The following is a 27131-nucleotide window of genomic DNA, read 5'->3' on the forward strand; positions in this document are numbered from 1 at the left end:
ATGCTTTTCTATCACTACAGAATGAAACTAGAAATTAGTAGCAGAAAAAAATCTGGAAAACCTCCAAGTATGCAGAAATTAAACAACACATTTTTATAAACAACCAGTGGGTCAAAAAAAAAGAAGATATTAGAAAATACCTAGGGACAAATGAAAACAAAAACATAGCATACCAAAACTGATGGGATGAAGTGAAAGCCATGCTCAGAGAGAAGTTTTTAGCTGTAAACATCTATATTACAGAAGAGAGACCACAAATCAACAACCTAGCTTTACATCTATAGGGACTAGGAAAAAACAAGCAGAAGGAAGAAAGTAATAGTCCAGAGCAGAGATAAATGAAATAGAAAAGAGAAAAACTGAAAGAAAAAAAAAATCATTGAAACTAAGAGTTGGTGTTCTTCAAAGATCAACAAAATTAGAACACTTGGATGGCTCAGTGGGATAAGTGCCCAACTCCTGGTTTCATCTCAGGGTCCTGAGATCAAGCCCCACACGGAGCTTCACGGAGCTCTTCCTCTCCCTCCACCCCTTTCTCTGTTCTCTCTCTCTCTCTCTCTCTCTCTCTCTCTCAAATAAATAAAAAAAATTTTTTTTTTAAAAGATCAACAAGGGCAGCCCAGGTGGCTCAGCGGTTTAGCGCCACCTTCAGCCCAGGGCCTGATCCTGGAGACCCTGGATCGAGTCCCACGTCAGGCTCCCTGCATGGAGCCTGCTTCTCCCTCTGCCTTTGTCTCTGCCTCTCTTTCTGTGTGTGTGTGTGTGTGTGTGTGTGTGTGTGTGTGTGTGTGTGTCTCATGAATAAATAAATAAAACCTTTAAAAAAAATAATAAAAATTAAAAAAATAAAAAGATCAACAAAATTGACAACCTCTTCAGTACAGTAAGGAAAAAAAAAAGATTCAAATCACTGAAATGAGAAAGGAAAGAGAGGACATTACAAATAGTATCACAGAAATAAAAGGCCATGAACAAATTGGACAACCTAGAAGAAAGGACAACCCAGCACGGCTGACTCATGAAGAAACAGAAAATGTGAACAGACCAAAAAGTGACTGAGTCAATAACCAAAAACCTCCCAACCAAGGAAAACCCAGGACCAGAGGATTTTGCTGGAGAATCTCACCAAGTATTAATTCCTTCATAAGAACTAATATCATTCCTTCTCAAATGCTCCAAAAAAACTAAAGGGGAGGGACGACCTCCAAACTTATTCTGTGAGGCCACCATAACCCTATACAAAAACCAGAGAAAGACACTATGAGTAATGAAAGGAAGATGAGGGCTACAACAGATCATCGGAAATAAATATGTAGCATCCTGGTTAATGATGATGAAAAACAACGTCAGTCTAACATTTTTAGAGAGAAGTATAAGTCAGGATATTCTTCTCCAGATCTTCTCAAGCAGAATGAAGACAACTCACTCATCCCCATCTGTGACTACTTAGTTCACACTGGAGACATCTCAGTTCAGTGGGTAGAAATACTATGACATATAACAGAATTCACATCCAAATGCATAAAGATAGTTCTCCAAAAGTAGGAGACAAGACTTCAAGCAAAGAATGAAGCAAGTACATTACAATATGAAATTTCCTCCACTATCTTTCATGCTTAGAAGAAAAATGTACTAACTCTTGCTATATCCATCTCGCATTCCATCCCTAAATTTTTTTTTAAGATTTTATTTTAGAAAGAGAAGGAAAGAGAGACAAGCATAAGTGGGGACAGGAGCAGAGGGGGAGGGAGAGAATCCCAAGAAGAGTGTGCACTGAGCCCAATGTGGGAATCAATTCCAAGACCCTGAGATCATGACCTGAGCCAAAGTCAAGAATCCTAGACGCCCAACCGACTGAGCCAATCAGGCAGCCCTCCATTCCTAAATTTCTAAACTTCACTATATTTGAAGGGAAAGTTCATCTTCATTTCTATGGTTTATCCCCACAGTCTAGGGGATATCGTAGGCCAAGCAAAACATGCTCCCAGCCATTGGGTTTACCCTTGAACCTGCACCTGGGAGGGAAAAAGTATAATTGAAGCACAAACAGAAGGGCAGGGCACCAGAGCAGTGACAGGACAAAGTCAGCACCAGGAAGTCTCTTCTGAGAGCACAGGCTGCCCACTGTATCAACTGCAAGAGGGACACGAGGGCAATTTCACACGAGACTCGTTTATGAATCACCTATGTATATAATATATATCATGAGGCATAATGGAGATTGCAAAAAACAGACCAGCACCCTTCTATCCATGAACCAATACTGTAAGAGGAGAAGGAAGGAGGGCGCCTGGTGGCTCAGTCAGTGAAGTGTCCAACTCTTGGTTTCAGCTCAAGTCATGATCAGGGTCGTGAGCTCCAGCCCTGCATCAGGCCCCACACTCAGTACAGAGTCTACCTGAGATTCTTTCCCCCTCCCTAACCCTCCCACTCTGCTCCTCTCCCTGGCATTCTCTCTCTCTCTCTCTCAAATAAATAAAATCTTTAAAAGGAAGAGGATGGTTCTCTCCACAATAATACAGAATGTGGCAAGCTTCAGGCATAAATTTCTACAGAAGCACAAGAAAGAGAAAGTGAAAAATTTCTATCTCACTTTCCAAGGAATAGGGTGAAGCCTTGAAGACAGAAGAGGTCAACAGAGGTATAAGGGGCCCTTTACTGGGGCAGGGGTGCAGAGGGAGTTGGACCAACCTACAGAGGGGGAGGAACATGTGGCCTACAGTCAGGATGCAGGAAATCACTTGTGGTGGATAAAATACAGGGATATGTTGAGAAGTGGGCAATGAGGCTGTAAACAGACACGAGGGCACACGTGGAGAGCCTTAAATGCCTCCTGGGAATTTGGTAAATGGACGCTACCATTTCTGAAGACACGTTAAAATCAGAGGCATGCTTTAAGAGAAGCTAACCTATGTGCTTTTACAGAAAGCAGCAGAGAGCCACAAGTGTCCGACATACCAGTGGGTCAAGGATGATCTCTCTCCAGAGATGGCACACTAAGCTCACGTTCCAGTAGAGATCTTCCACGGGGAGGAAGGCAAAGATGTGCCTTAGGACTTCACTGGGCAGGCTACAGATGTGGCTCTGGGGCTCTTGGCAAGGCAAGGTCCCAAGAAGCCCATAGTAAGAGTCAGGAATGGGATCTGGACCAATGTCCTCCACTTGTTGGCTGGGTTCTCCAGACTCTGCGGAACGCCGTGACAGAGAGTCCCCCGCTTCTTGCCTGGCTTCCCTGGGTCTTATGCATGACAGGGACAAACGATGCCGTGGAGTTTTTTTAGAAACACCATCCCACTGACTGGTCCCTGTAGCTTGATTCCTATCATCCTCAAAGGACCGAGACCGCTTCCTTGCAGACAGGGCAGACCCTGATGAGCCCAGTCTTACTTCTCCATCGCCTTCCTGAGGCAGGGCACAATTGCTCTCTGCAGCAAAGATCATTTCCCCCTCCGAGTCCTTAGAGGAGTCCTGGCCCACAGAATTGCTTTTGGCCATGTCATTGGTGCACCGCTGCTGGCCAGCTAGGAAGAATTCAGTGTTGTATCTTTGACATCCTTGACCTGTACAGAGAACCCAAACAGAATGAACAAGATATGAATGACTGCTGACCCACTGTTGATCCAAATGAGGACAGCTAATTTTTAAGTACATACATTAATAGTGAAGAAATACAAGGATATAACAATTGGTCGATTGATTATATATATATGACTTAATCCAGAAAATATTTCTATTTGGCACTATCATGTAGTCAGACACATACATGGGAAGAGACAGACACCAGTCTCCCATGGTCTGAGGACCACATTCCACCTTGCAGTATATACAAACTGAACACCCAAATGGACAGACAAAAAGTCAACAACTGCTCACGTGGACACACCCACTTACAAAAACTCACTTTTCCTGGCTTACTCTTACAACACAAAATCTAAGTTTGCTTAAGTAGGAAAGAAAATGCTTCAGGTTATCAGGATTCAGAAAAACTTACTCTTTGACTCAGTTAAAGCCCTTTTATTTTTATTTCCTCCTGTGAAGCTGACACATTAATTGATTTTAAAATAAAAAAAGGAGTCAGAATTCTCTTCATATTAGGAGAATGGTACCTAACCTAGTGCACACATTTATTCAGTTGGCATCTATTCAGCACCCATGATTCTGAGACAAATAGAAAGTAAAACACGGCATACACACTCCTTAATCTCAAGACTTTCAGGCACTTAGGGTGTCCAAATGGTGATTTCACACATCACTACTGTATTTTTAAACCCTATTGTAAAATGCCAATGATGTATTTAAACAGGGCAACCCAGGTGGCTCAGCAGTTTAGCACCGCCTTCAGCCCAGGGCGTGATCCTGGAGTCCCGGGATCAAGTCCCACGTCAGGCTCCCTGCATGAAGCCTGCTTCTCCCTCTGCCTGTGTCCCTCATGAATAAATAAATAAAATCTTTTAAAAATAAATAAATAAACACCTTATCAATATATATCAAAATAACATGGTTCCTTCCTGAAATGGCTGTAGCCAGAATTCTTACTGTGGAAAATAAGAGAGTGGTGCTAGAAAGGATTAGGCTTTAGAATTCATAGACATAATGTTTTCTACATTAGAGGGAAAAAATGGTAACTGTTTCTGGGTCAATCAGATAAAAACCCAGAGCTTGGAGCGCCTGGGTGGCTCAGTCTGTTAAACGTCTGCCTTAAGCCCAGGTCGTGATCTCAGGGTCTTGGTATCGAGCCCTGAGTGGGCTCCCTGCTGTGGGGAGTCCACTTCTCCCTCTCCCTCTGCTAACCCCTGCTTGTGCTCACTCTATCTGTCAAATAAATAAATAAAATCGTTAAAAAACACACACACACAAAACCCAGAGTTTGAAGGCAATAGGTCTGGGTGAAATCCTGATATTTTCTAATTGTGACATTTGATCACACCCATATCCACCAAGAGCCTGCTATATGCTCAGTGCTAGGACTCCACACAGAAACGTACACACGCTGACAAAAATCTTGGTCAGTGAAGAACTCACAACACAGAGAAGTTGACTTCTACACACAAACAAAATATCACCACTGAGTTTTAAACTGCCTCATAAATTGGTCACAGTAGTTCCAAAAAGTGATAAACATATATTACAATATTTAAAGATGACTAGATAAGATTTGAGTTGGGTTCTGAAAATTAAATATATCAAAGGGATATAAGGCAATTAGGATGATCCTGACGGATATTATTAACAAAAGTAGTAATTTGTTTGGCACCTAGATGGGCAAAAAAAAAACCCAAACTGCCAGAAGTAGGATTTGCATGTAATTAATAATAAATACCAGCCGGTGGCAAGTCCGAGCTTGTGTCCATATAGTAACAGGGAAACATCTCATAGCAGGTGTTTGAGTGGCAGCGGCAGGGCAGAAAATGGAAATCAAGAATACAAACTTGATGATGTACGTTCCAGCTGAACTGGAAGAAATAAAACCTGAAGGCAAGGAGAAGGGTGACTTGAGCAGCCGGGTACCAGGTGACAGGGCACAGTCCACCATGAAAGCACTGCATGAGGGGCATTTTGGAGAAAACTAATGGCACAGTGGACGTAGTGATGGACTGCTGGAATCAGGACGTCGCAGCAGTTCTAGAGGGGAAGAGTGGGATGCTGGTACGTGTCTTCCACCACACTGGGATAAAGCACACTAACGCAACTCACTCCACCATGTCTTCCTGGGTCTTTGGCCAACCGCTATCATAGGACTGTAATTTTCACAGAAACTCACAAATAATGAAAAACGTGTCAAACTGTCACCAACAGAACTACAAAATCACAGCAGCGATATTTACAAATATCAAGAAATATTCAAAGGTCACACACTACAGATTCTGAAATGCAAGGTATTTTTGGAAGACCTACCCCTAGTCCCTCTTTTTGTTCTGGGTCTAGGATAGAGACCATGGTTGGGGTCTCTGTTGGTCCATCTCTGACCGAAGGGCTGGGTCACAGCCAAGTGACTCCGAGCCAAATGCTGGCAGTCGATGGCTGTAAGATGCTTCCGCTTAAACCGTCTCACTGTTTTGTACCAATGGGCAGAAGAAATGGGACACTGGTTAGTTATCACCAACTCTACAAGTGAGCCAGCAACTTATCCTTAATTGTCAGGAATCTAGTGACTGTGGGCCACCCCAGCCAACCCTTTCCTTCTTCTCTGTATTCCTATTCACTTCTAGCCATTTCCCAGTCTCTTAGCATGTCTTCCTTAGAATTTAAGAATCCTAAAACAAGATCCTACAATGATTCTTTTTATTTATTAGACTTCCTGGGAGCCCTGATCATGACCTGTTTGTTCAAAAAGAAGTTGCCACTAATGAATAAGTTGAGATCTGACATCTTTTCCTTGACTTTAGCCAGGCCGTGTATGTTCCCAAAATAATCATAAATATTTAAGAATTCGCTATAGCTTTGCAAAAATAAACTCATTCATCATCCTCTGTATATACTAGCTTCTCCACGTCTCTGAAGCAGAACACAGTGACCAATGAAACAGTCCCTGTAAAGTCCCAGAGGGGACCACAATATACTCCCCTCAGCCCCTGGATCTCCATTCCGGCTGTGATGGAAGAGGATGGGAGTGAGGCCCCCAAGTGGAAGACAATCCACTCCTGAGGATCTTCAGAGGAGGAAATTTCATACTCTCCCTTAGCAACGCATTATAGCAGCAACTGTATCTAGAATTCTCTCTCAAGAGTACTGACATATGTAGTTTTATATTAGTCCCTTTCTGTCAGGTAATGCTTTCTCGTATTTAACCAAGATTTCATGTTTCTGTATCTGTTAACACATGCACAATATAGCTACCTCTCTACGGCCTTAAATGGAACAATTATACTAAATGTTAAACATTCTGAAGAGTCACACTTAAAAAAGAAAGAAAAAGGAGCTAGAGGACAAGAACAGATGTAACAGAATTAAAGTTATCCTTTACAGAAGATGGTCAAGAAGGAATAAAATCCATTCCTATCACTACCACATTTTCACAGGTCCTAAAAATATTCAAGTAAATTCCCATGTCAGATGCGAGAATCTCACTCAACATTTCAGCATGAAAATGTCCGAAACCAAGTCACTGATGAGTAAAACCAGCACAATTTACTTTTTTTTTTTTTTATCATTAATCTCCCTTGACCCTTGGCATCTTCAGAAATGATCCTTCCAAATTTCAGTTCATTCTTTCAAGGTTTAAACAGAAGTTTTAAGGAAGAAAAATCTTCATGAATATTTTAAGACTTTAAAAAAATTATTTATACATGCAAAAATAGTTGTGCAACCCCCTCCAAAAGGATGCTAGAGACCTTCTGACTATGTGAATTTAGAGGCAAGAGGCAGTGATAACACAGCCAGAGGGATAAAAGCCACATGTGTAGCAAGAGGCCAGCAGATGGGAAGGGGCAATGGTGTGAGCCCTTAGCCGGCCACAGAATAGCTGCTGGACCTCAGGTCACCAGTTCTCTGAGACTTAGAGATATTACAATGCTTCAATGAGAAAATACAGCCACAAACCGTCGTTGAACTCTAAGACCCCACCCAAATATACCCATCTGCTTACTCTACTTAACAAAGCTTTAGATATGACTAATTTGCATAAAACACTGAAATAACTTTCCAGTTATAAAGATGCCACCTAATGGTAAGACATGCATTAGCAGTCCAATTATAGCTAGGTCTGTATTACTGGGAATACTGTGGGAAATACTGTAGGGAAATAAAAGTAATATATCTTAATTACTTATTATGAACAGAAAATATCCCCTCCGGTGTAAAGGTTTTACAACTGATTTTTTTTTTTTGTTGCTGTTGAATATATTCCTTGATGCAAAACAACCAAGGGTCCTATTCACACTTACAGCGGCAAAAAAAAAAATGAACATGCACTTTGTCTACATTAAAAAAATAAAATATATTTGAAATTTTCTACATTGAAAAAAACAGGCTTACGATTATTCTCTTTTTTAATTATAGGACACAACTTTACCATTTCACCACCTTCTGCTTCAAACAAAGTCAACAACCTAATTATTTTGCCTTGAATGGGGACCTCTGGTCAGACTAGCAAAAGACATAAGCTAGAAAGAACTACAGTGGCCCTTAAAGAATACTAACAAATCCTGGTGCCCAATTCGGGTGCTCCAAGCATAGCTGGTTCAACTTACAGTAGCAGCTGCAGGATTCCAACCAACAAACCCACTAACACTGTAGATCCCAAGTACGTGACTGGTCTTTGCTTTTCTGGCTCTTCAAATATCCCCAACTGTTTCAGAGCTGGCAAACAGAACATCTAGAATTAGAACAGGAGATAGTAGCAAAAAGCTACTAATAGCCGATATCTTATTTAAAGAAAGTGATGGTCTACTGCCAAACTGGCCTGGCCAGGAAAACCTGTCGTGGATAAAATCACAAAGGAATATGATTAACAACATCAAAACCACTCAAATTCATACAATCCAGGGCCTTGGGACCAGCACAGACCTGCTTAGCTTACTGGGAGGAGTTGGGTAAGAGAAGACTTCTGAAAAGGGGCACCTGGGTGGTTCAGTCAGTTAAGCACCTGCCTCTGCCTTAGGTCACGATTCCAGGGTCCTGGGGTCGAGCCTCACATTGGGCTCCAGCCTCACATTGGGCTCTCTGTCTGCCCCCTGGCTCATGCTCTCTCTCCATCTCAAATAAATTAATAAAAATCTTTAAAATTTAAAAAAAAGACGACTTCTAAAAGGCAACAGACATAGAACCAATTAGAATGCTGGAGTCAATCAAGGGTTTAGATGCCCACGAAAATCTATAATATACCTTAAATTCGGCTTTGGGAAACTGTTAAACAAGACAGTAGCTGACAGCAGGTGTATATAGATGAGGTACTAATAGAGATGCCAAGCACCTTGAAACTTTTTCCGTAAAAAGTACCAAAGAATGGCTTTATCCCAGCCTTCCCCAGCCAACTAACTCTAACAACGATGCCATAATGAAAACATGGAGGCGCTGACGATGACCATCAACGGGGTGGTAATGTCTTAACCACAAGCCCAGGAGTCAGTCAGTAAGTTTGTTTCAAGTAGGCTAAGGAATTATTCTGTCTTTTCTGTTCCTATGGCACATATGAATATGTGCCAGACACACAGCACCTGTCCAGCGAACACGAAACATGGAGAGGGAGGAGGAAAGAGCAGGGATAGTGGTAATGCTGGGTGGCACGCAGGACCCTAAGCTCCAGGTCACTAGGAATTTGCTGCACAACTGCTTTCGTGTGGAACCTGCCGCAGGCAGACCAGACGAGAGAACGTCAAAGATACCCAAAAGGAATAGTTTGTGAGATGAGAAGTAAATGGACAGGGTAGGCTCTTATTTATGTATTTATTTTGTTAAAATACATCAGAATCTAAAATGTTTGTTGAGAGGATGAAATGTTTGCAGAAATCTTCCAAAGGCACAAGAAGAGCAAAAGGAAGACTTACCAGGAGTGAGTGGAACACAGTATTCTGCTTCCAGAGAGTTCTGGTAAATTCCCACTTATCCTGGCATGGAGCCATCAAGGAAGGAGCCAAGGCTGAGAGCGGCAGGAATAGGGGCACCCAGGCTGAGCGCTCTGGCTTCTGGGTATTGTCCATCAGGAGGGACATCACCTGAGCCATCCGTGACAGCTTACCCGGGAGACGGAGCCACCACTTTTATTGGATTCACAAATCGAAAATGACTTTTCTGATTTCAGCTAGAGGTACGAAAAACTAGATTGTGTTTTATCTGAGTCTCAGACCTGTGAGAGATGAAACGCTGTGACTCCGTGACCTGGGAGCCAGGAGCCCCGGGTCTGTCCACCTCTGGAGTCACACACATCACTGACCTGTGATTCGAGGTGTGGACACGCCGACTAGAGTCACAAGACCTCCTCTACTTGGCAGGTGTACTCATCACCAGAAGCCTTGATTCCCTCATCATTTAAAGTGGAGAAGTACAATAACCTGCCACCTGGAATTCACAGGACAGTCGTGGTTCACATGAGACAATATATATGAATATACCTAGTGACATCCGTACGGAGGCTGACAAACCCAGTGGCTGAAACGGAAGAACATGTCTTCAGCACCACACTCTGTGTCTCCTTAGAGGCGCAGGGGTTTTATTTTTATTTTAATGGCACAAATGTTCTTGTGAAATCATTAAAAAAAAAAAAAAGTACAGCAAAATTCTAACCACCTTTCTATTCTTCTTATACTTTCAAGCCAACAGTTCAAGTATAATTTTATCAAAGGGAAGATGTTCAAATGCTACCTCCTCCTCCCCTGAGTCACCCAAACCTCATGGTATCCCCACCCCACCCCACCCCCGTGGCAAGCGCACTGTGCACCCAGTTTCTCCCAGGGCTCCCCTTACTGTTAGAAGCTGCTCATGGCTCCTTAAGGAGCAAAGGTAAAGAGTGCTCTGCGACGAACGTGTGCAGCTGAAGGGGACGCGAGAGGGCAGGGGCACTCATGGGCTGCCCACGCTACATGAGGTCTCTGCAGTATGGACCTCCTCTGCACCCAAGTGGGGGTGTGCACCCCTCTCGGAGACTCCCACAGTGACTAACAGAGATGTTAGTCATCTCCCTCATGTGTCAGGACAGGAAAGCACTGAGGACATATGAAAGCCATCCTGTCAAGCAGAGCTCTGCCCGTGACCACACCGCTTTCTTAGAGCATGACATCTCTCTGCCTGCCACTCTTGTGATCCCCTTTTCAAGAGCCCACAGCTCGGCAGACCACAGGCATCTCAGGTTCCCATTCTGTGCTGACCTCAAAGTGGCAAGTCCCTGGAGTGATTCTTACCTTTACCCAGCCCAGAACCTCTTTAACTAGACGACATCTGTCCCCCACTAGCCTGGCCTCAGGGCCACCCCTTCCTAGGCACACCCGCTAACAGAGGTCTCCCCCGACCTCCAGCTCTTCCCGACTTCCCCTGGACTAGAAGCCCCCAGGAGGCGGGGAACACGTCTCACCACCTTATTCCTCAAAGAGCTTAAGATAATACATCGCAAGTTAACAGACCCTCAGGTACTTGTTCGGCTAGGATTCCTCAACTCTGTTTTCATCAGTCCGCTTCATTCCAGAATCTTTACTGCAAGACAATTCACAAGTCACAAAGAGTGAAACACAGGGCTCTGGGGGTTGCTTTGGGGCAACGACAGTTGTTTCTCTTCTTCCTTAGCACAGTCTACATTCCTCTGGTTAACCAGAGTTAGAATGCTGCCTTGAGTGAGCTCCACCCATGGAAATGCAAATAAAAGGGAAGGGTGCCTCTTGCAGGCCTGGCACACGAAACCTCTCAGGCTTGTTCCTCCATCCTCTGCTCTCCTTCCAGTCAATAAGGAACTGGATTCCCCAGGGCATCCTTAGAAGCCCTGTGTTCAAGATGGAAAGAATTCCAGCAGCCTGGGTCCTCGGATTACTGCTTCAAAGGGTGTCACTCCCCCCACTCACCAACACTTACACACACACATGCATACCCATGAACCTGGAACCACCTTGGACTGTCATGAGATTGAGAAACGAACTGTGATTGTCATTCACGTTTGGATCTGGTTGTTACTGCAGCCAAACCTACTCAAACCATTCCCAGGATCACTGGAAATTCATACCAAATAATTTTCTCTCTTCCCTTATCATTGCTAATCAGAATTTCTAACAAAAAGTCCTCTAAAACTGACAGGCTATAGACCTAAGTGGACAAGATGAAGATACTAAGCGCCTACAATTCCTGAAGGGAAAGACTGTTAAATAACTGCTTTAAAAAAAAAAAAAAAAAAAAAAACCTGAAATCAAGGTAATTGTCTAGTACCAGGTACCTGAGCAGCCAGACGGCTCCTAACAAGAAGCACAGAGAGCAGTTCTGAGTCACCTAACCTCATCTGTGAGTTCTCCACAGCCTCCCGCTTCTCTGGGAGGGGCTCTGTGAAGACTGACAAGTGGATGCTTCCCCTCCTCGGTGTCCTATGGGGATGGCAGGTGCGCTGCAGTGTGGCCCCTTATTGCACGGATCCAGGTACTCCACAGGTCAAATTGCAACCTGTGAGACCAATGGGCCCAATTTCACCAGTTAATGTATTACTTCCCAACTTCAGCACTGCAGACAGTACACACTCAAACCAGGAAGCGCTTTGCAATAATAAAACCAACCTGTCAGTTCCTGAGATACTTCTAACAATTTTCTGTAAAACTATGTATTTAATATGCCTCATATGAAAATTATATTGCTACAGTGTATTTTACTGTTCGTATACTACCTTCAACTGTGTGTGTGTGTGTGTGTGTGTGTGTGTGAACTCGACTTCCACTGTTGAACTGGAAGCTCAGTTGTCTGGCGGGAGACAGAAGCCAGGGACTCACTCAGCCCAGCACTGGACACATGCCGCTTCATGCATAACTGGCGATCAAACAAACAAATGCACAACCACAGCGCCCCCCTGCTTCCCTCCATAGAAGTTGGGTTCCTCCCTGGCTTTGAAACCCTACACTACTGGGGTGCCTGGGGGCTCAGTCAGTTAAGCGTCTGCCTTCAACTCAGGTCATGATCCCAGGGTCCTGGGATGGAGCCCTGCATCCGGCTCCGCACTCAGTGGGGACCCTGCTTCTCTCCCTCCCTCTGCCTGCCACTCACCTTGCTTGTACTCTGTCAAATAAATATATAAAATTAAAAAAAAAAAAAAGAAAGAAACAAAGAAAGAAACCCTACACTACCTTACAGCTCCCAAGGGCTTCATAGCTCCGGAAGTATTCTCACTGGAACCTCACACCATCCTACGAGTGTGCCAGGCTTTTAGCGGGGCTCAGAGAAGGCTTGCTTCAAGTCACGACACAGCTTGTGGGCAACGGCACTGAGCTCTCTGACTCCCCAAGGGAAGTGTTCTTTCTCCTGTTAACAGCCTGCTTTCCATATCCAGGAAGCTTTAAAGCTGCCTCTGGAAACCTCCAGTTTCATTTCTAGGTCACTTTTTTTTTTCCATCATTGTGAAATGTCCTAACCGAAGATGTAATAAAATAACATGAAATTATTTAGGAAACGCAACTTCAAGGAAAATAATCACTAACTACAGTAAGCTCAAAACAGAAAAACTTCAAACTGTCATGTCCCCATTACCGCTGCAAGAAATAAACACGGAAAGAAAACACTGTGGTCCTAGCTCTCATGACAGAGAGCTCCCATCCCACATCCTGCTTCTCTATAAACCCCAAAGGCCTAGGCTGGCAGGCCTGATCTTCCCCAGATCCTCTCACACCCTATGAACCCCTGCCCCCACCGAAGAGATAGCATCACTTATCACAGCACACAGGGACGACTGCAGGTTTCTCACAAGGATAAGGAGGAATGGTGAGAAGAAAGGAAAAACAAGAAAATGATGGTTACTTATGGACCAGAGTATATTTTCATATATTTGAAAGACTTTTCCTACTGTCAATTCATTACACAGCCACTTGTAAGTTGTACTATATCCCAGACTCATAAACACCACGAGGGCTTGCTCTCTCTCGGTTTCTCGTGAACATACGAAACAGAAACGATTTCTGTCTGCTCATAAGGCAGTAAGCAAACAAACACAAGCCACCATATATCAGGCAAAGTGAGTGCTGCACAAATGCACACATGAAATGCTATGAGAGTAAAGGGACCAGAGTAGGGATGTTGAAAAAGGCTTTATGTGGGGCTAGACCTGGTGGCTCAGTGGGTTAAGCGTCTGCCTTCAGCTCAGGTCATGATCTCAGGGTCCTGGGATAGAGCCCCATGTCAGGCTCCCTGCTCAGCAGGGGAGTCTGCTTCTCCCTTTCCTCTTGTTCATGCTCTCTCTCTCTCTCTCTCTCTCTTTTTTTTTTTTTTTTAAAGGCTTTATGAAGAGTTCAGCTTCGGAAGACAAGTAGGATGCAGTAAGGCAAAAGAAACACTATGTGCGAAACAGAGAAATAGCACAGCATCAGTGTAGTGGGAAGTCGAATTTTATGAGAACAAGAGGTTCACAGATGGGGGACGAGGCTGGAAAAGGAATTTGGAGGCACAGATTGTAACGGTCCTTAAATATAGCGCTGAAGAAATTGTGGGCTTTCTTGTGTAGGCGATTCGGGGGATCATGTAGCCTGCCAGCAGGGCCACCATACAGTCAAATTCACACTCTACAACAGTAACCCTGGAAGCTAGGTAGAAGATGGGTGGACACAGAGACTGCCAGGAAAATACGACAAGAAGTCACTTCCCTAACCGACACAAGGGTTGGGAAAGGCCTGAGAGCAGCAGCAGAAACAGGGAGAGGGAATGGGAAGTTCAACATATCTTTTTCGACAAGACTGAAAAGATGAAGGAGAAGGAGGGACAAAGGTAACTAACATTTTTATCTGGAGCCCAGAGGTCGCGTCATTAACCACGTTAAGGAGTAACGAGAGCCAGTGTTTTTGTTTTACTTGCTTTTTCCTGGAAGGGGAAGGTGAAAGTTTCCCCGTTTTGAACACAGCTGTTTGTCTTGCTTTGTTTTAAAGTTATCTGCGAGATGCCGGGCTAAGCTCCAGGAAGAACTTTGAAATAGGAGACGGATCCTCAAAAGGCATGTGAGTGACACTGAAGCGTGAAGATGGAGAGATGCTGTAATGAGAGACAAATTCCTAGTAGGAATAACTGGTTTGCAAGCCAGAAGGGCAAAACAGAATCCAACCCAGTTTTCAAATAAATCCACCTACGAAGGATAGTGGGATGTGATAAGCAAGAGAAAAGAGGATGGCAACAACAGTGAACCTACAGTCCTAGGACCGATACCATTAGTGTTCACACACTCACGGATCACAGGACATGCCAAGGCTCATGACACGGATGACCGCAGGCGAGTGCTGTACACAACCACGAAACACAGCGTAAGAGAAAGGAGAGAAGATGGCCACAGAGCAAGTCACGCTGCCAAAACCGACTGCATGAGAAATGAGACGCTAACCAGCAGACCACAAATTCCAAACACCGGCACAAAAGAAATGGGCGGCCCAACTGGGGAACCTACTAACGGTAAGGATTCCTTCCCTCTACACCAAGCTTTTACTGGAGAAAAAACCACAAGAAGGGCCACAGTCACGTTCGTACACGTTAGTGTCCAGTTATCTAAAGGAGGACACGGAAGAGGCAGCACTGCATCGGGGGTAAGTAATAAAATAGTCTCATCATGCATCCATGTGTCCCCATTTCGTTTTCTAAAACAGGGACACTGGAGACACAAGGCAAGACACAGTGCGGATGGTCTGTAATGAGGATGGGGCTGTGGGGGGGGCTTAGCAGCAAAAAATATGAAGTTACCGGATGCCTGCATTTCCATTTGCACCAAACCAACAGCTGCGGGAAGAGCAATGCTGGGCCTGTTTGAAAACTCTGTGAATTTCAAGACTTTCATGCCTACCTTTTGCTGAAGTGGAAAAGACAGATTGGAACGAGAACTGTGGCAAAGCTAACCCCTGGACCCCGTTCTGTCCCCAGTGACGACCCGTATTACTCAGTAAATGCACCAAATTCAATCTGCCCGTTAGTAAAACGGACTTGTTTTCCTGGGTCCATACCTGGCGTCTTCTTTCATTTGACCTCCCTTAGTTTACGTGAGCACAGAGGCAGCCCTCACCTCACCCCCAGAGCCCACAGACACCAACTGGGGCCACCATTCTTTGCGCCAGAAGATTTTAGGACCCTACAGCTGCACGAGAAAATCTAACTTCTTGATGCACCAACATCCCCCCACCTGTAAGGATGCCTCGCAGGCTTGCTTTTGCAGGGTTAGATCATTAAAAAACGCAGAGCTGCGCGCGACACCGAATGCAAAGCCTAACTGTCTGCAGGCCTGGCAAGCATAGCAACTTTGGGACCCAAGGCACCGGGAAGTCTGCAGGACCAGCACCCAGAAGGATCAGGCTAGGGATTCATCACCTGCCCTAATCTCTCCCATCACCCCTGCACGGTCCACACGACAAGCCGGAGGCCTTCCCGCACCGCCCTAATTTAGTTGATATTCAGAGAAAACGGGGGATTCGGGTAAGGGAGCCTGCAAATAAAAAAGAGTGGCGAGAGGACAGCATCAAATGACTCGCCCAAGGTCAAAGCAGGAGGGTTGCAAAGGGGCCGCCGGTGGGCCGGCTCCCGAGGCCGCGTCTCCCGTGCCTCGTTCTGCAACGACCGGGGGGGCAAGCAGCTTCGCGGCCCCGGGGCGCAGGGCGCTGGCTGGGGCGCCCCTCGCCGTCCTGCGCGCGCGCCGCGCCGAGCCCTGCAGCCCTGCAGCCCCCCCGCCCCCGGGCTCCCGCACGGCCGCGCTCCGCCCGGGCCCCCCTCCCCCTCCCGTCCCCTCCCCCTCCCCCGCCCCGCTCGGGACCCCAAGCGCGTAAGTGTGCACAGGGCAGGGCCCCGCCCGCGCTCCCGCCCCGCCCCGCCCGCGGCCTCACGCACTAGGGCGCTCCGGACCGGGGCTCCCGCCGCCGCCGCCGCCGCCGCCGCCGCCGCAGGGCCCGGGCCGCCCGGCCTCCCAGCCCCAGCGCCCCCAGGGCAGCGCCAGCCCGAGCAGGCCGCCGACTTCCTCCGCCAGCCCCGCCCCGGCCGCAGCCCCGGGAAGAGCCCGCCGCCGGGGCCTGACGGACCGCCCGCGCGTCCAATCGGAGCGGCAGGCGGAGGGGGCGTGCTGACGGACGGCCGCAGCGGCCAATAGGAACGCGCCTCCCCAGGGGGCGCGGCGGCCGCCGAAGGCCCCGCCCCGTCCGCGCTTCCGCCGGGGCCGAGGCGGCGAGGGAAACTTTCCCAGAGTTCCTCCGAGCTCCCGAGCCCCGGGGGCGGGGGCGGGGCGCACCTGCTGCACCCCCGCTCCGCGCGGCGGGGCTCGGGGGCGCGCCCCCGGGGCGGCGGCCGTGGCGGCGCCCGGGGACCCGCGGCGGCTGCACCGGCTGGTGCAGGCAGGCCGGCTGAGCGCCCTGCGGGAGGAGCTGCGCGCGGGCGGCCCGGGGCGCGCCGGGGACCCCCTGCTGCACTGCGCCGCCCGCCATGGGCACCGGGACGTGCTGGCCTACCTGGTGGAGACCTGGGACCTGGACGTGGAGGCCGCCGACCGCGACTACAAGCGGCCTCTGCACGAGGCTGCGGCGCAGGGCCACCGGGACTGCGTGCGGTACCTGCTGGGCCGGGGCGCGGCGGTGGACTGCCTGAAGAGGGCCGACTGGTAGGTGGCCGGGGTAGCCCCACAGACCACCCCGCTGCGCTCTCCGCCCCTCCGCAGAGCCCCGGATTCCGTGCACCTTGTCGGCCTGGGCACCGCAGCTCGGAGCCTCCCCTGCAAGACGGAGTACCTCCTGCAAACCCTCTTGCAAGGGGGGAGGGGTGTCTCCATTTCCCATTAAGGAACCGGTAGGGAATGCGATCAGACGATGGATTGTCTGCATCAAGTACAGCTTGAGCCCCGCTGGGCTAAAGGGCGTTGTTTGAACAGGTTGTTTCGGGATCGAGGTTCACAGAAGGTTGCAAAGCAGTTCCAGGGAACCCCCCCCCCCCGCGCCCAGGCTCCCCCTAATATTACCACCTTACAGAGCTACCGCACACCACCAAGGCTGAGGAGCTGACATTGCTGCAGTGCGTGCGCTTGTTCAGGATTTCACCGCCTATGTGGACACTTGAGCTCAGTGAGTGATGATGCCCCATGTGGTTTTATCACATGGGCAGACGTGCAGAAGCACCTCCACAGACAAGATGCTCGCCCGCAGGATCACACAAACCAACTGCGTTTTGTGAGATCGACCCGGTTTCCAGTACTCACTTCCGGGGGCCTCCTGAGGGTCACGAGCATCCTAAGATTCATGACATAATGAAGTTCCTGCCTGCAACGGATACCTGATCTGATAGAAATGAATCACAGCAGGTACACTTACATTTTAAATAAAGCGCATCTTGCCCACTGGGTTGGGGGAGTCGGCGTGGGCATGTTTTGAGGGCTGCACGTTGGCTATGACTTAGCACAAGACTGATTTTCTTCTGCTGCTGGACCTTTCCAAGAGACACATTACCCCATCCATGTATCACAGTAATTCTATGGATAGGGAACTGACCTCTTCCCCCCGCCCCCCAAAAAAACATGAAGGAGACAAAGTTCATCTGAATATGTATTTGGGAGGTATAATTGCAATGAGACTTTTTTTCCCATCCTCACCTTTCTGGCTTTCTTCAATACCTTCCTTGCTTTTCCAATCATCCTGCCTGGTTCAAGATTTATTCCCGCCGTGAAGTCCTTCTGGAAGTTTCCAGCCTTCATTTATCTGGGTTTCTCCCTTTTAATTTCTCATTCACTCTCATTATTATATCCCACCCCACCCCCCAGCAGTGTTGGTTAATTAATTATTATCATGGCAATCTTAGAAGATAGATCCTAGATGCGGCCTTCCACGTCACCTAGGTATAGTGAGTTCCAGCCGTGTGCCAGACTTGGGTCTGAAACCCAGGAATCAGGAGGTAGATTAGACCTGACCTTGCTTTCCCGGGAGTTATGTCTCTCTCATTTTGCAGATGAGAAACCAGAAGCTCATGAAATTGAAATGACTCATCAAGGATCATATATGAGAAGGATAGAGCCACCTCCCTTGATATTAGCATAGTTTATTCCCATAATTGTGGACACAAGCCAACTCAGAAACTTCCTGTAATTGTTTCATTCATGTTGCCAACGTGTGCTCCTCATGGCTAGGCAGTGTGTCAGATGTTCTGTTTAGCCCTTTTTCAGCACAATTAATAAACGATTACTGTTAGAAATGAATGGGATAAGTCTTACACAAACATTATTCAAGACAAACTATGGTTTTAACTGTGTCTCACTTCAGTCCCATACTCTCAACTATTCTCCAGAAGCAAGTTTGCATCCTCGGCATTCCCCTCCACACATGCCTACATCCTAGTCACTCTCCTTTTCTTATCCCTCCCAGTGCCTCACTGGAGGGGGTGGGGGACAGAGAAGTTGTTAACGCAGTTTTCCTGCTTCCCAGACCCCTGAGTCCTCTAGGTGTTCCGTCTCTGCCAAGGACATGGGGTTTTCTGAAGACCTGACCACACGCTTGTAATGTCTCAGCTGCCCTTCCGTCTGACAGTTGTTCTGATTGGCTTTAGGACTCCTTTGATGATGGCTTGCACAAGGAAGAATCTGGAGGTGATCCAGGACCTCGTGGAACATGGCGCCAACCCGCTTCTGAAGAACAAAGACGGCTGGAACAGTCTCCACATTGCCAGTCGAGAGGGTGACCCTCTGATCCTCCAGTACTTGCTCACAGTTTGCCCGGCCGCCTGGAAGACAGAGAGCAAAATCGGGAGAACCCCTCTGCACACGGCAGGTATGGCTAGGAGCCCTGCAGGGACGTGTAGCCCGCCCATCTGACCCCGCAGAATGCCTTCTAGTTAGAGTCTAGTAAGAACAGCTTTAGGGTATTTCAGCATATAGTTTGTTTCTAAAACTAACGGAAGTTGGTACGTGTTCTTCTTTCTCGTATTCACTCATTTTCACGGGTATCTGTCCTGTCCTCCCCAGTTTGTTAGAAAGCTGGTTCTGTTCCTCACTGTCTTTGACCTTAGGCAAGGGACGCAGACTGTTAAGCAAATCCTCGTCAGCAAAATAATGACGGTAATGATGCCCATATCACAAGGTTGTTGTAGAGATTGAGGAACACGATGTATTTAAATCACTTGGCACAGTGCTTGACATACAGTGAGCACAGAACTGGGTGCAGCTATTTTCAGGATCACTTTTATGTTACTGTTATACACAGGAAAAAAAGATGATATGTCCACGTAGCCTCAACAATACCACAGTGTTAAGCCATTTAAATAAATATAGGTACTTATAATTAAGTACCTGGGCCTGAGTGCCTTTGACTTATCTAGTGATAATGCAGTGGACTACAACTGAGTAATTATCCTTAAATCTGAATCGTCTATTTGTAGATTATTTTAAATGAGTGAAAAGCAAAAAGTGCTGTGATGTAAGACAACACAGATATTAAAGACCTCAAGAGTCCAGATCAAGAAATTTTTTTAAAATGAACTTTAGCCTTCTGGATGATTCATTGAATTAGGATACAGGGCCTTAGTTTCTCAAAATGTCAATACCTGTGACATGATTCAGTTTAGGAAATATGCATACAATTATTACAGGTACTGAGAGCAGCTAGGGACCAAGGACTTCTTTTTAAAACTTGACGAGTGGTAGAAAAACTTTCCTCTGCTTTGAATTGTTTGCCTAGCTCCCCTAGAAACCATTAGCACCTAGCCATTCCCAGAAAATAGTGGAGAACAGAGAGCTGAAATCTTTATTGAGTGTCATTCTCTTTAGTAGGAGAATTACATTCCTGCCTACTTTGTCATGGATCATTATTAATATGTTTTGCATTTCCTGGGCAAAACCTGGCCAGCGCTAAGGATTTGCAGCACAAGAATGAAGAGAAAGTTTAGGACTGAGAATTTGCCGTGGAAGTGCTCACAAAGACCAGATAATCGAGTGTTGGCTAAGTGCCTATTAAGTGAAAAGTGAAAACATCATCGTTACCACTTATCCAGCTAAATTTTATTTTTCTAGGATGGTAACAGTGTCCCTAATTTAATTGCCACCTCCTGTAAGCTCTAGCTAAAGGATGTGGCAGAGAGAAGAGGAAAGAAGAGTTTTATACCTGCACTAAAAAGCTCTCTCAATTGTCTTCTCCCAGCAATGCATGGCTGTTTAGAGGCAGTAAAGGTGCTTCTACAGAGGTAAGAACAAAAGAGCAAATGGAGGAAAAGATTCACTAATTGTGACAGTATCGATGCTATAGAAAAAGCTCAGAAAAAACTGCTCAGAAAGAAACCAAAGTACCAAAAGAGAAATGAAGAAAGGACATAGCTCAAAGAGTATAAAACAAAAATCACTAAGTAACATGAGAGAGAAAAAAACCACCCGTGTTATCTGTTCATTCAGCAAGCATTCATATATTCAGTGTGTCAGCACTCACTAAGCGTTGTAGCAGATGCACGGGCTACAACAGAAGCCCGCCAGCTTGGGTCCCCTCCTGGAACTCACAGCCTGGCAGACAGGACTCACTGTTCACATCCTGCGAGTCTGAGGAGTCCAAGGAATTGCAGGATCCCCCCAGGAACACATGCCAGGAAGACCCAACTTGATGGGGAGTGAGGCATCTTGGCCCCTAAGATACTCGAGCTAGAACATGAAGGAGGCTGAAAGCAGGAGGCGGGGCAGCATTCCAGACAGAGGTAACAGCCTCCAGGAATGCTCAGAGCCAGGAGAAAGCAGGGTGCTTGGTAAAGTGAAAAGTTGAGTGCGTGCTGGAGCCTTAGAAGTGATGGGGAGAACAGTGTGCGATGAGGAAGGCCAGACTTAGGGAGGACACTGAACTATGTGAGGACTTCAAGTTTTCTGCTTAGGTTATCAGATGCCATTGAAGGGTTTTAGGCAGAGCGGAGGGTGGACAGTACTAAGAAACTTGCATTTTTCAGAGATCCTCTGGTTGGAAAATAGCGGATGGATTGGGGTAGGGGGGCAGCAAGGGTGAGTGCTGTGAACACTAGGAGGCCGTTGCAGTTAAACAAGAAAGAAAGAACGATAGTTGGACTAAAACGCTGCTGGTAGGGGTGAAGAGGAGCACTTGGAGATACTTAAGTGGAATCAATAGACCTAGGTGAATAATTTGAACAAGAGAATGAGGGAGGAGAATCAAGGATGACAGGTTTCTTGCTGAAACAACTGGTGATGGTGACGGTGCCATTTACTGAGACAGAGAACACTGGTGGAGGAGCAGCTTTGCCAGGAAGACGATAATTTCACTTTGGGACGTGCTGAGTTGCTTGTACCTGGGAGGCATCCGAGCAGAGCTGTCGAGTGGCCAGCTACAGACACAGATCTGAAGCCTACAGGAAGGGGTGTGAGCTGAGAAACAAACATGGGCATCATCGACATAGTAATGATGCCTGAATTCATGAGCGTGGGAGAGATTACCTGAGCAGATACTGAATAGTAAGGGGAGAACAGGACTCTAGGCAGCGCTGCGAGGGAGCAAAGGCCCGTCTGAAGATGAGGAGAGAAGAGAGGGCTCTGTGAGGTCGTGTCAAAGCTGTAATTTGAAGTGAAGAAGGGAGAACCAGTGTTCTAAGCAGAGGGGATCAGCAAAGAGCTGGGCAGCTGCAGGAGAAGATCATGAGCCAGAGGAGGGTAGGACACGCAGGACCATAATGGAGTAGAGGGAGGGCCAAGGAGGTAGGACGGATGGGACCCTGAAGGGAAGAACAGGAGACAGGACAAACGTCAGCTGGGAAGGAATAGAAGAAGGCAAATGAGGTAGGAGGCAGACAGGAAGACGGGAGGGACAGAAGCAGAAAGGATAGTGGGAAGAGGAGGAGTGATAGAAGGAGGGAGATCCAACCTCAGGATGGAGAGGAGAACCAGGAAGATGCCAGGAACGGAAGGAGGTCACACCGGAGGCTGAATTAGGAAAAAGGACAGGAACAGAAGGATATGACAGCAAAGCTAGTGGGAAAAGAAAAAGGCAGGATGGAGATGGAAGTGGGCAGGTGGGTGGGAGGCCTGAGAAGCAGGTGGGAGGGGCGGGCCCGGGAAGGCGGCAGGTGGCCCCGGGGGAGCCAGGGAAGTGAGGAGATAGCACTGTTCTCCTGATGCCTGGGTCCTGAGGGTTTACGTTTCCCCTCTGGGTGGAAGATAGAGGTTTGGAGCAGGAGTGGCCCTACCTACCCAGGGTGCCTGAGGGAGAGTAGTCTCGTGGAATTGAGATTTTTGGTAACGGGCTGGTGACGGGGGAGAGACGGGAGTGAGGAAGGGTTTAGGGGATAAGGACCCCATCAGACCTGCTGCTCTGGGTTGGTGCCGCAGGTGCCAGTACGAAGCTGACTGCAGAGACAGGTGCGGCTGCACACCCTTCATGGACGCCGTTCAGTGCGGCCACATCGACGTAGCCAGGCTGCTGCTCAAGCAACACAAGGTATAGGGTCTCAGGCCAGGGAGCACATCCAATCCTAGGTTTGAATCCCAGCCCCACCTCGATGCCGAATGCGGTCAGTGTCGCGGTGGGCGAGGGGGAGGCAGACGTCCTTGTTCAGGGGTGGGGGACCTTGCGAGGAGCAGTTGGAGGAGGAGAATCCAGACGGCTAACCGCCACTAAGGGTGCCGTACTTGACCAGAGAGCCCTGGAAGTCTGAGGTACGTAGCCCAGCTCCGTGCTCCTCACTTGGGGCCTCCTGTCCCCCCGCACCCCCCCCCCCGCAGGCTTGCTGGGCCGCGCGGGACGCCCTGGGTGCTCAGGCCATCCACAAGGCGGCCGTCACAGGGCAGGACCAGGCTCTCCGCTTCCTGGTCTCAGAGCTGGGTGCTGACGTGGACGCAAGGACAGAGCCCACCCGCCTGGTGCCGCTGCATTTCGCCGCTAAGGTTGGTCTCTCTATCACCATAGGGACAAGCCTGGGATGTGGTCATGGTCCTGGAACCTGGGTCCCCTCAATGGAGACCTGCCTTGATCCATATGATGCCTGCGCATTAGTTCCTGCCAGCCTTTATTCCATGTTCAGGAATAATGTCGTTTGCAATCATAAGAACCCCCCATGTGGAGTCCTGCTGCCTTGTCCTTACACTGGATTCCAGAAGTTACCATGTGAGTGGCAGAGGCTCTCCACGTACAAGCCACTGCAGGCCTGCAGAAGGTACTCACCAGAAAGTCGCTGCTTACTCCCCTGTTTGAGGCATTAGGAGTATTTTGCAGGTTATCTTCAGCCTCACTGGCTACCTGCCTCCACTGGCTTTTCCAGCAGCAGCAGGAATAATTGTTTCCTTGTGAAGGGGCTCTGCTGCCTGCCTCCCCCAGGAAGGCAGTGGAGAGAGGAGGGTGGCTGAGGCCATGGCGCTGATGGATGGGACTTGGAGCCGCGATCCTGCCTGGCTCCGTACTTGAGGAGCAGCCAGCTGGCCAGGGAGCCTGTCATGTGCTTGGTGAACAGTGACACACACTGTGATGAGCATCCAGGACAGGTCGCCATCTCCCACTGTGTATCTTTGCTCTGAAGTTCCAGCAATGACATATTTGCTGGGAGAGATTCTGGAACTGTGTGTTCCGTGTGAATCAGGACACATGCCCCAGACTGCAGTAGTAGGTAATTTGGCCTCCAGAGTAGATTCTCTATTTTGATGACCAAATGTCACCAAAAGCCGCATTTAGCATCATACGGGCCCTCGAACCTGAGAGCCATGCGAGTTTTCCTCCAGGTGTGAAAATTCAGTGTTAGCATGAATATCTTAGAAAAAGTACCTGATGTGCACTAGTTTGCATTTAAAGGCTTGTCCGTGTCGTCACCCGGTAACATGTATTTCAACCCTCAGGAAGGACACGTGAGCACAATCCAGGTGCTCCTATCCTTGGGTGCCGACATCAACTCCAAAGACGAAAGGGACCGATCAGGTATGGCTTCGTATCTCACACGCCTGGGTAGTTACTGGGCACGGATGCGCACAGTACACAAACCTTGATGTTAGAACCACTGGTTTTCATGCTATTGCTCTAGTAGCTCGACAACCTTTCTTTGAAACCACATGTTTGCAGAGCTCTGGAAATGTGTCTGTGACCATGGCAATGGCGGGCCTGCCACTTGTCACTGCTGTTCTGACTACTTTGTACCATGATCAATCAGTCATGCTCACTCTTAGAAGCACTTTCTAAATCCACCTCACTGCCAGCTGCTCCATCGTTCAGATTCGTCATAGGTCGGCTCTCTCTTTGGAGTGTATTTGAAAACTATAATCACTGGGACGCCCGCAGGGCTCAGTAGTTGAGCATCTGCCTTCAGCTCGGGTCGTGATCCCAGGGTCCCGGGATCGAGTCCCACATCATGCTCCCTGCATGGAGCCTGCTTCTCCCTCTGCCTGTGTCTCTGCCTCTCTGTGTCTCTCATGCATAAATAATCTTTAAAAAAAAAAAAAAGAAAGAAAGGAAAAGAAAACTGTAATTACTGTAAGTTTTTTTTTAAGATTTATTTCCAAGAGGTGGGTGGGGCAGAGGGAGAAACAGACTCCATGCAGGGAGCATGATGTGAGCAGGTAGCCCCATACAGGGCTCGAACCCAGGACGCCGGGATCATGACCTGAGCTGAAACTAACAGTTAGATGCTTAACTGACAGAGCCACCCAGGCAGCCCTCTATAATTTTTTTAAACTTGAGGCCCTGGAAGATATCTTCAGAGCTAATTCTTTAGACTTGAGTTGAATAAGCCCTCCTATAAACCTTCTGTGCACCCACGGCCGCCTTGCAAGCTTCCCTGTGATGCTTAGAAACTCCTGCTGTGGCCGCAAAGGATGGTCACCAAGTCCAGGACATAGGACTTTGTCCCCAGAACGTGAGATCCTAGGGCTAGCGGCACCAGGAACCTTGAGTGCTAGTTTTCAAAGTGCTAGTTTTCTTCTTTTCATCTGGTCAAACTTTGAAGAAATTGGTTTCTGTATACTTGCTTCATTGCTTTTGATAGAAATCTCTTAAATTTTCTAATTGGTTGCTATTTTTAAAACCATCTCGAACCCAGTCAGGTTAAAAGGGGAAATGTTCTGATCCCGTAGAGGCAAGAGCGCAAGGCCAAATCAGGGAAGTATAAAATCCGCGTAACGGAAGGAGTCTTGTTATTGGGAGCAGCCACTGGCCAGGCAGGCATCACTGCAGGGTCCTGCTCCAAGTCCATGTGGCTTCTGTCCCCACACAGCCCTGCACCTGGCCTGTGCGGGCCAGCACGCCGCCTGCGTGGAGCTCCTCCTGCAGTCCGGGCTGCGCGACTCTCCTGACGACTCGGGCGCCCTGGCCAGGCAGCTCACCCACAACGCGGACATCCTTCGGTGCTTCGACCACCATGCCACATCCTGAGGGCACACAACCACATGCACGGTGACCCGCTCCTGCTCCTTCCATTGCTGGGGTCCCCAGCCTGCGGCCCCTCTCTGCCAAGACCCCAGGCCCTGAGGGCTCCAGGCTCTGTGACCCGCATGCGGGCAGATGGGAAGCACTTGGGGTCTTTCCATGATCCAGAGTCTGCCTCTCCTGCCCTTTACCTGGAATTGAGGGATGTTCATGAAGTCCGTGTCAGAGCCCTGAGAGAAGCATGTGACGCGCATAAACATAACAGAGAACGTGTTTTATGAGGAACGTTATGGGGAAAGGCAGTGGCAATACTGAACCATACAAGAGATTGCTGTTAGTTTGAGCTGCAAACACAACTGACCTGCTGCTTCCTTCCTTCGTGGGCTGCTTCTTGGCCGTTGCAGTGGTTTCACCTTGGGTTTTGTAGCCAGGAAGGAGAGGCCTGCACAAGCATTTGCACGGAAATAATGGAAATACTTGTGCATTCTAAGCGCTACTAGTTAAACCAGAACATTTTAATCTCGAGGTTATTTTTACTTAATGGTTCTGTGTTGGCTTCCTTCAGATAATAAACACATCTAAAAAATGCAGCTGAGATCTTTTCTAGACTTTTCTATCACCTCGGTCAAAAAAGGGACTTTGTTCTTAAAACCCACGCATCCTGTTTCCTGTCCCAAGCCACCTGCCCACCAGAGCCCGTGGGCGTTGAGGATACTTGACGTCGTAACTCCAAAAATTCTGTAGCACTTTAGACAGATTGAAGGGAGGCTGTGTCCTCAGGCATTCAGCTTCTTTTCCTTTTTCCTTTTGGGGGGAAGGGATGAAGATCATTTTCTCTGAGTTGCAAAAAGTAATTAGTCCAGGTCAGTCCTAGGAAATCACACGTGTCCGGCACAGCCAGACTGGATCCTCCTGCTGGTCGTGAGCCAGTCAGGACTTACTGCAGCCCTGCTGGGTCTGAGCGTTCTGCTGGGCCAGGGAAGGAGTAGGACTTCCCAGTTCTTTGTCATCCCGGGTGGCACGGGCTGCTTCCTAGTCCAAACCACCAGCACCCGCTGGTGCTGTCATCCTGGGATCTCGAAGTGGTACCTCTTGTAATGTGTACCTGTTGGAGCTTTGGTTCCTGCTGCTTCGGAAGAGATGCCCCTGTGTCACTGCCCCTTGGGTCTGAGGATGGTCCTGTTACCTGCGGGGGGACGGAAGGGCAGGAGT

General features: G+C 48.0%; 2 protein-coding genes across 4 annotated transcripts in view; one reads left to right on the top strand and one right to left on the bottom strand.

Moving 5' to 3' along the window:
• The window catches only part of FBH1 (F-box DNA helicase 1), a 47258-nt gene extending 30672 nt beyond the window's left edge, over positions 1-16586 (bottom strand). The window contains exons 1-4 of one of the 3 annotated variants that reach the window (XM_041765750.1): positions 16459-16575; positions 8190-8298; positions 5896-6051; positions 2959-3560 (exon numbers count right to left, since the gene is read on the bottom strand). In XM_041765750.1, the coding sequence (XP_041621684.1) occupies positions 2959-3495 (537 nt within the window). In that variant the 5' untranslated portion in view covers positions 3496-3560; positions 5896-6051; positions 8190-8298; positions 16459-16575. Of the gene's footprint in view, positions 1-2958; positions 3561-5895; positions 6052-8189; positions 8299-16458 lie in introns of all 3 variants that reach the window. The other 2 variants (XM_041765749.1, XM_041765751.1) reach the window with 2 other exon arrangements.
• Positions 16587-16766: 180 nt separating this feature from the next.
• ANKRD16 (ankyrin repeat domain 16) lies at positions 16767-26509 on the top strand (the record flags this gene model as incomplete). Its single annotated transcript, XM_041767480.1, has 7 exons — positions 16767-17218; positions 19147-19367; positions 20733-20775; positions 22904-23012; positions 23297-23458; positions 24401-24479; positions 25768-26509. Coding segments are annotated over 7 exons (1224 nt in total), but the record flags the coding sequence as incomplete, so codon positions are not given.
• Between the last annotated feature and the right edge of the window lie 622 nt (positions 26510-27131).

The sequence above is a fragment of the Vulpes lagopus genome, chromosome 8, assembly GCF_018345385.1.
Source record: "Vulpes lagopus strain Blue_001 chromosome 8, ASM1834538v1, whole genome shotgun sequence".
Taxonomy (NCBI): domain Eukaryota; kingdom Metazoa; phylum Chordata; class Mammalia; order Carnivora; family Canidae; genus Vulpes; species Vulpes lagopus.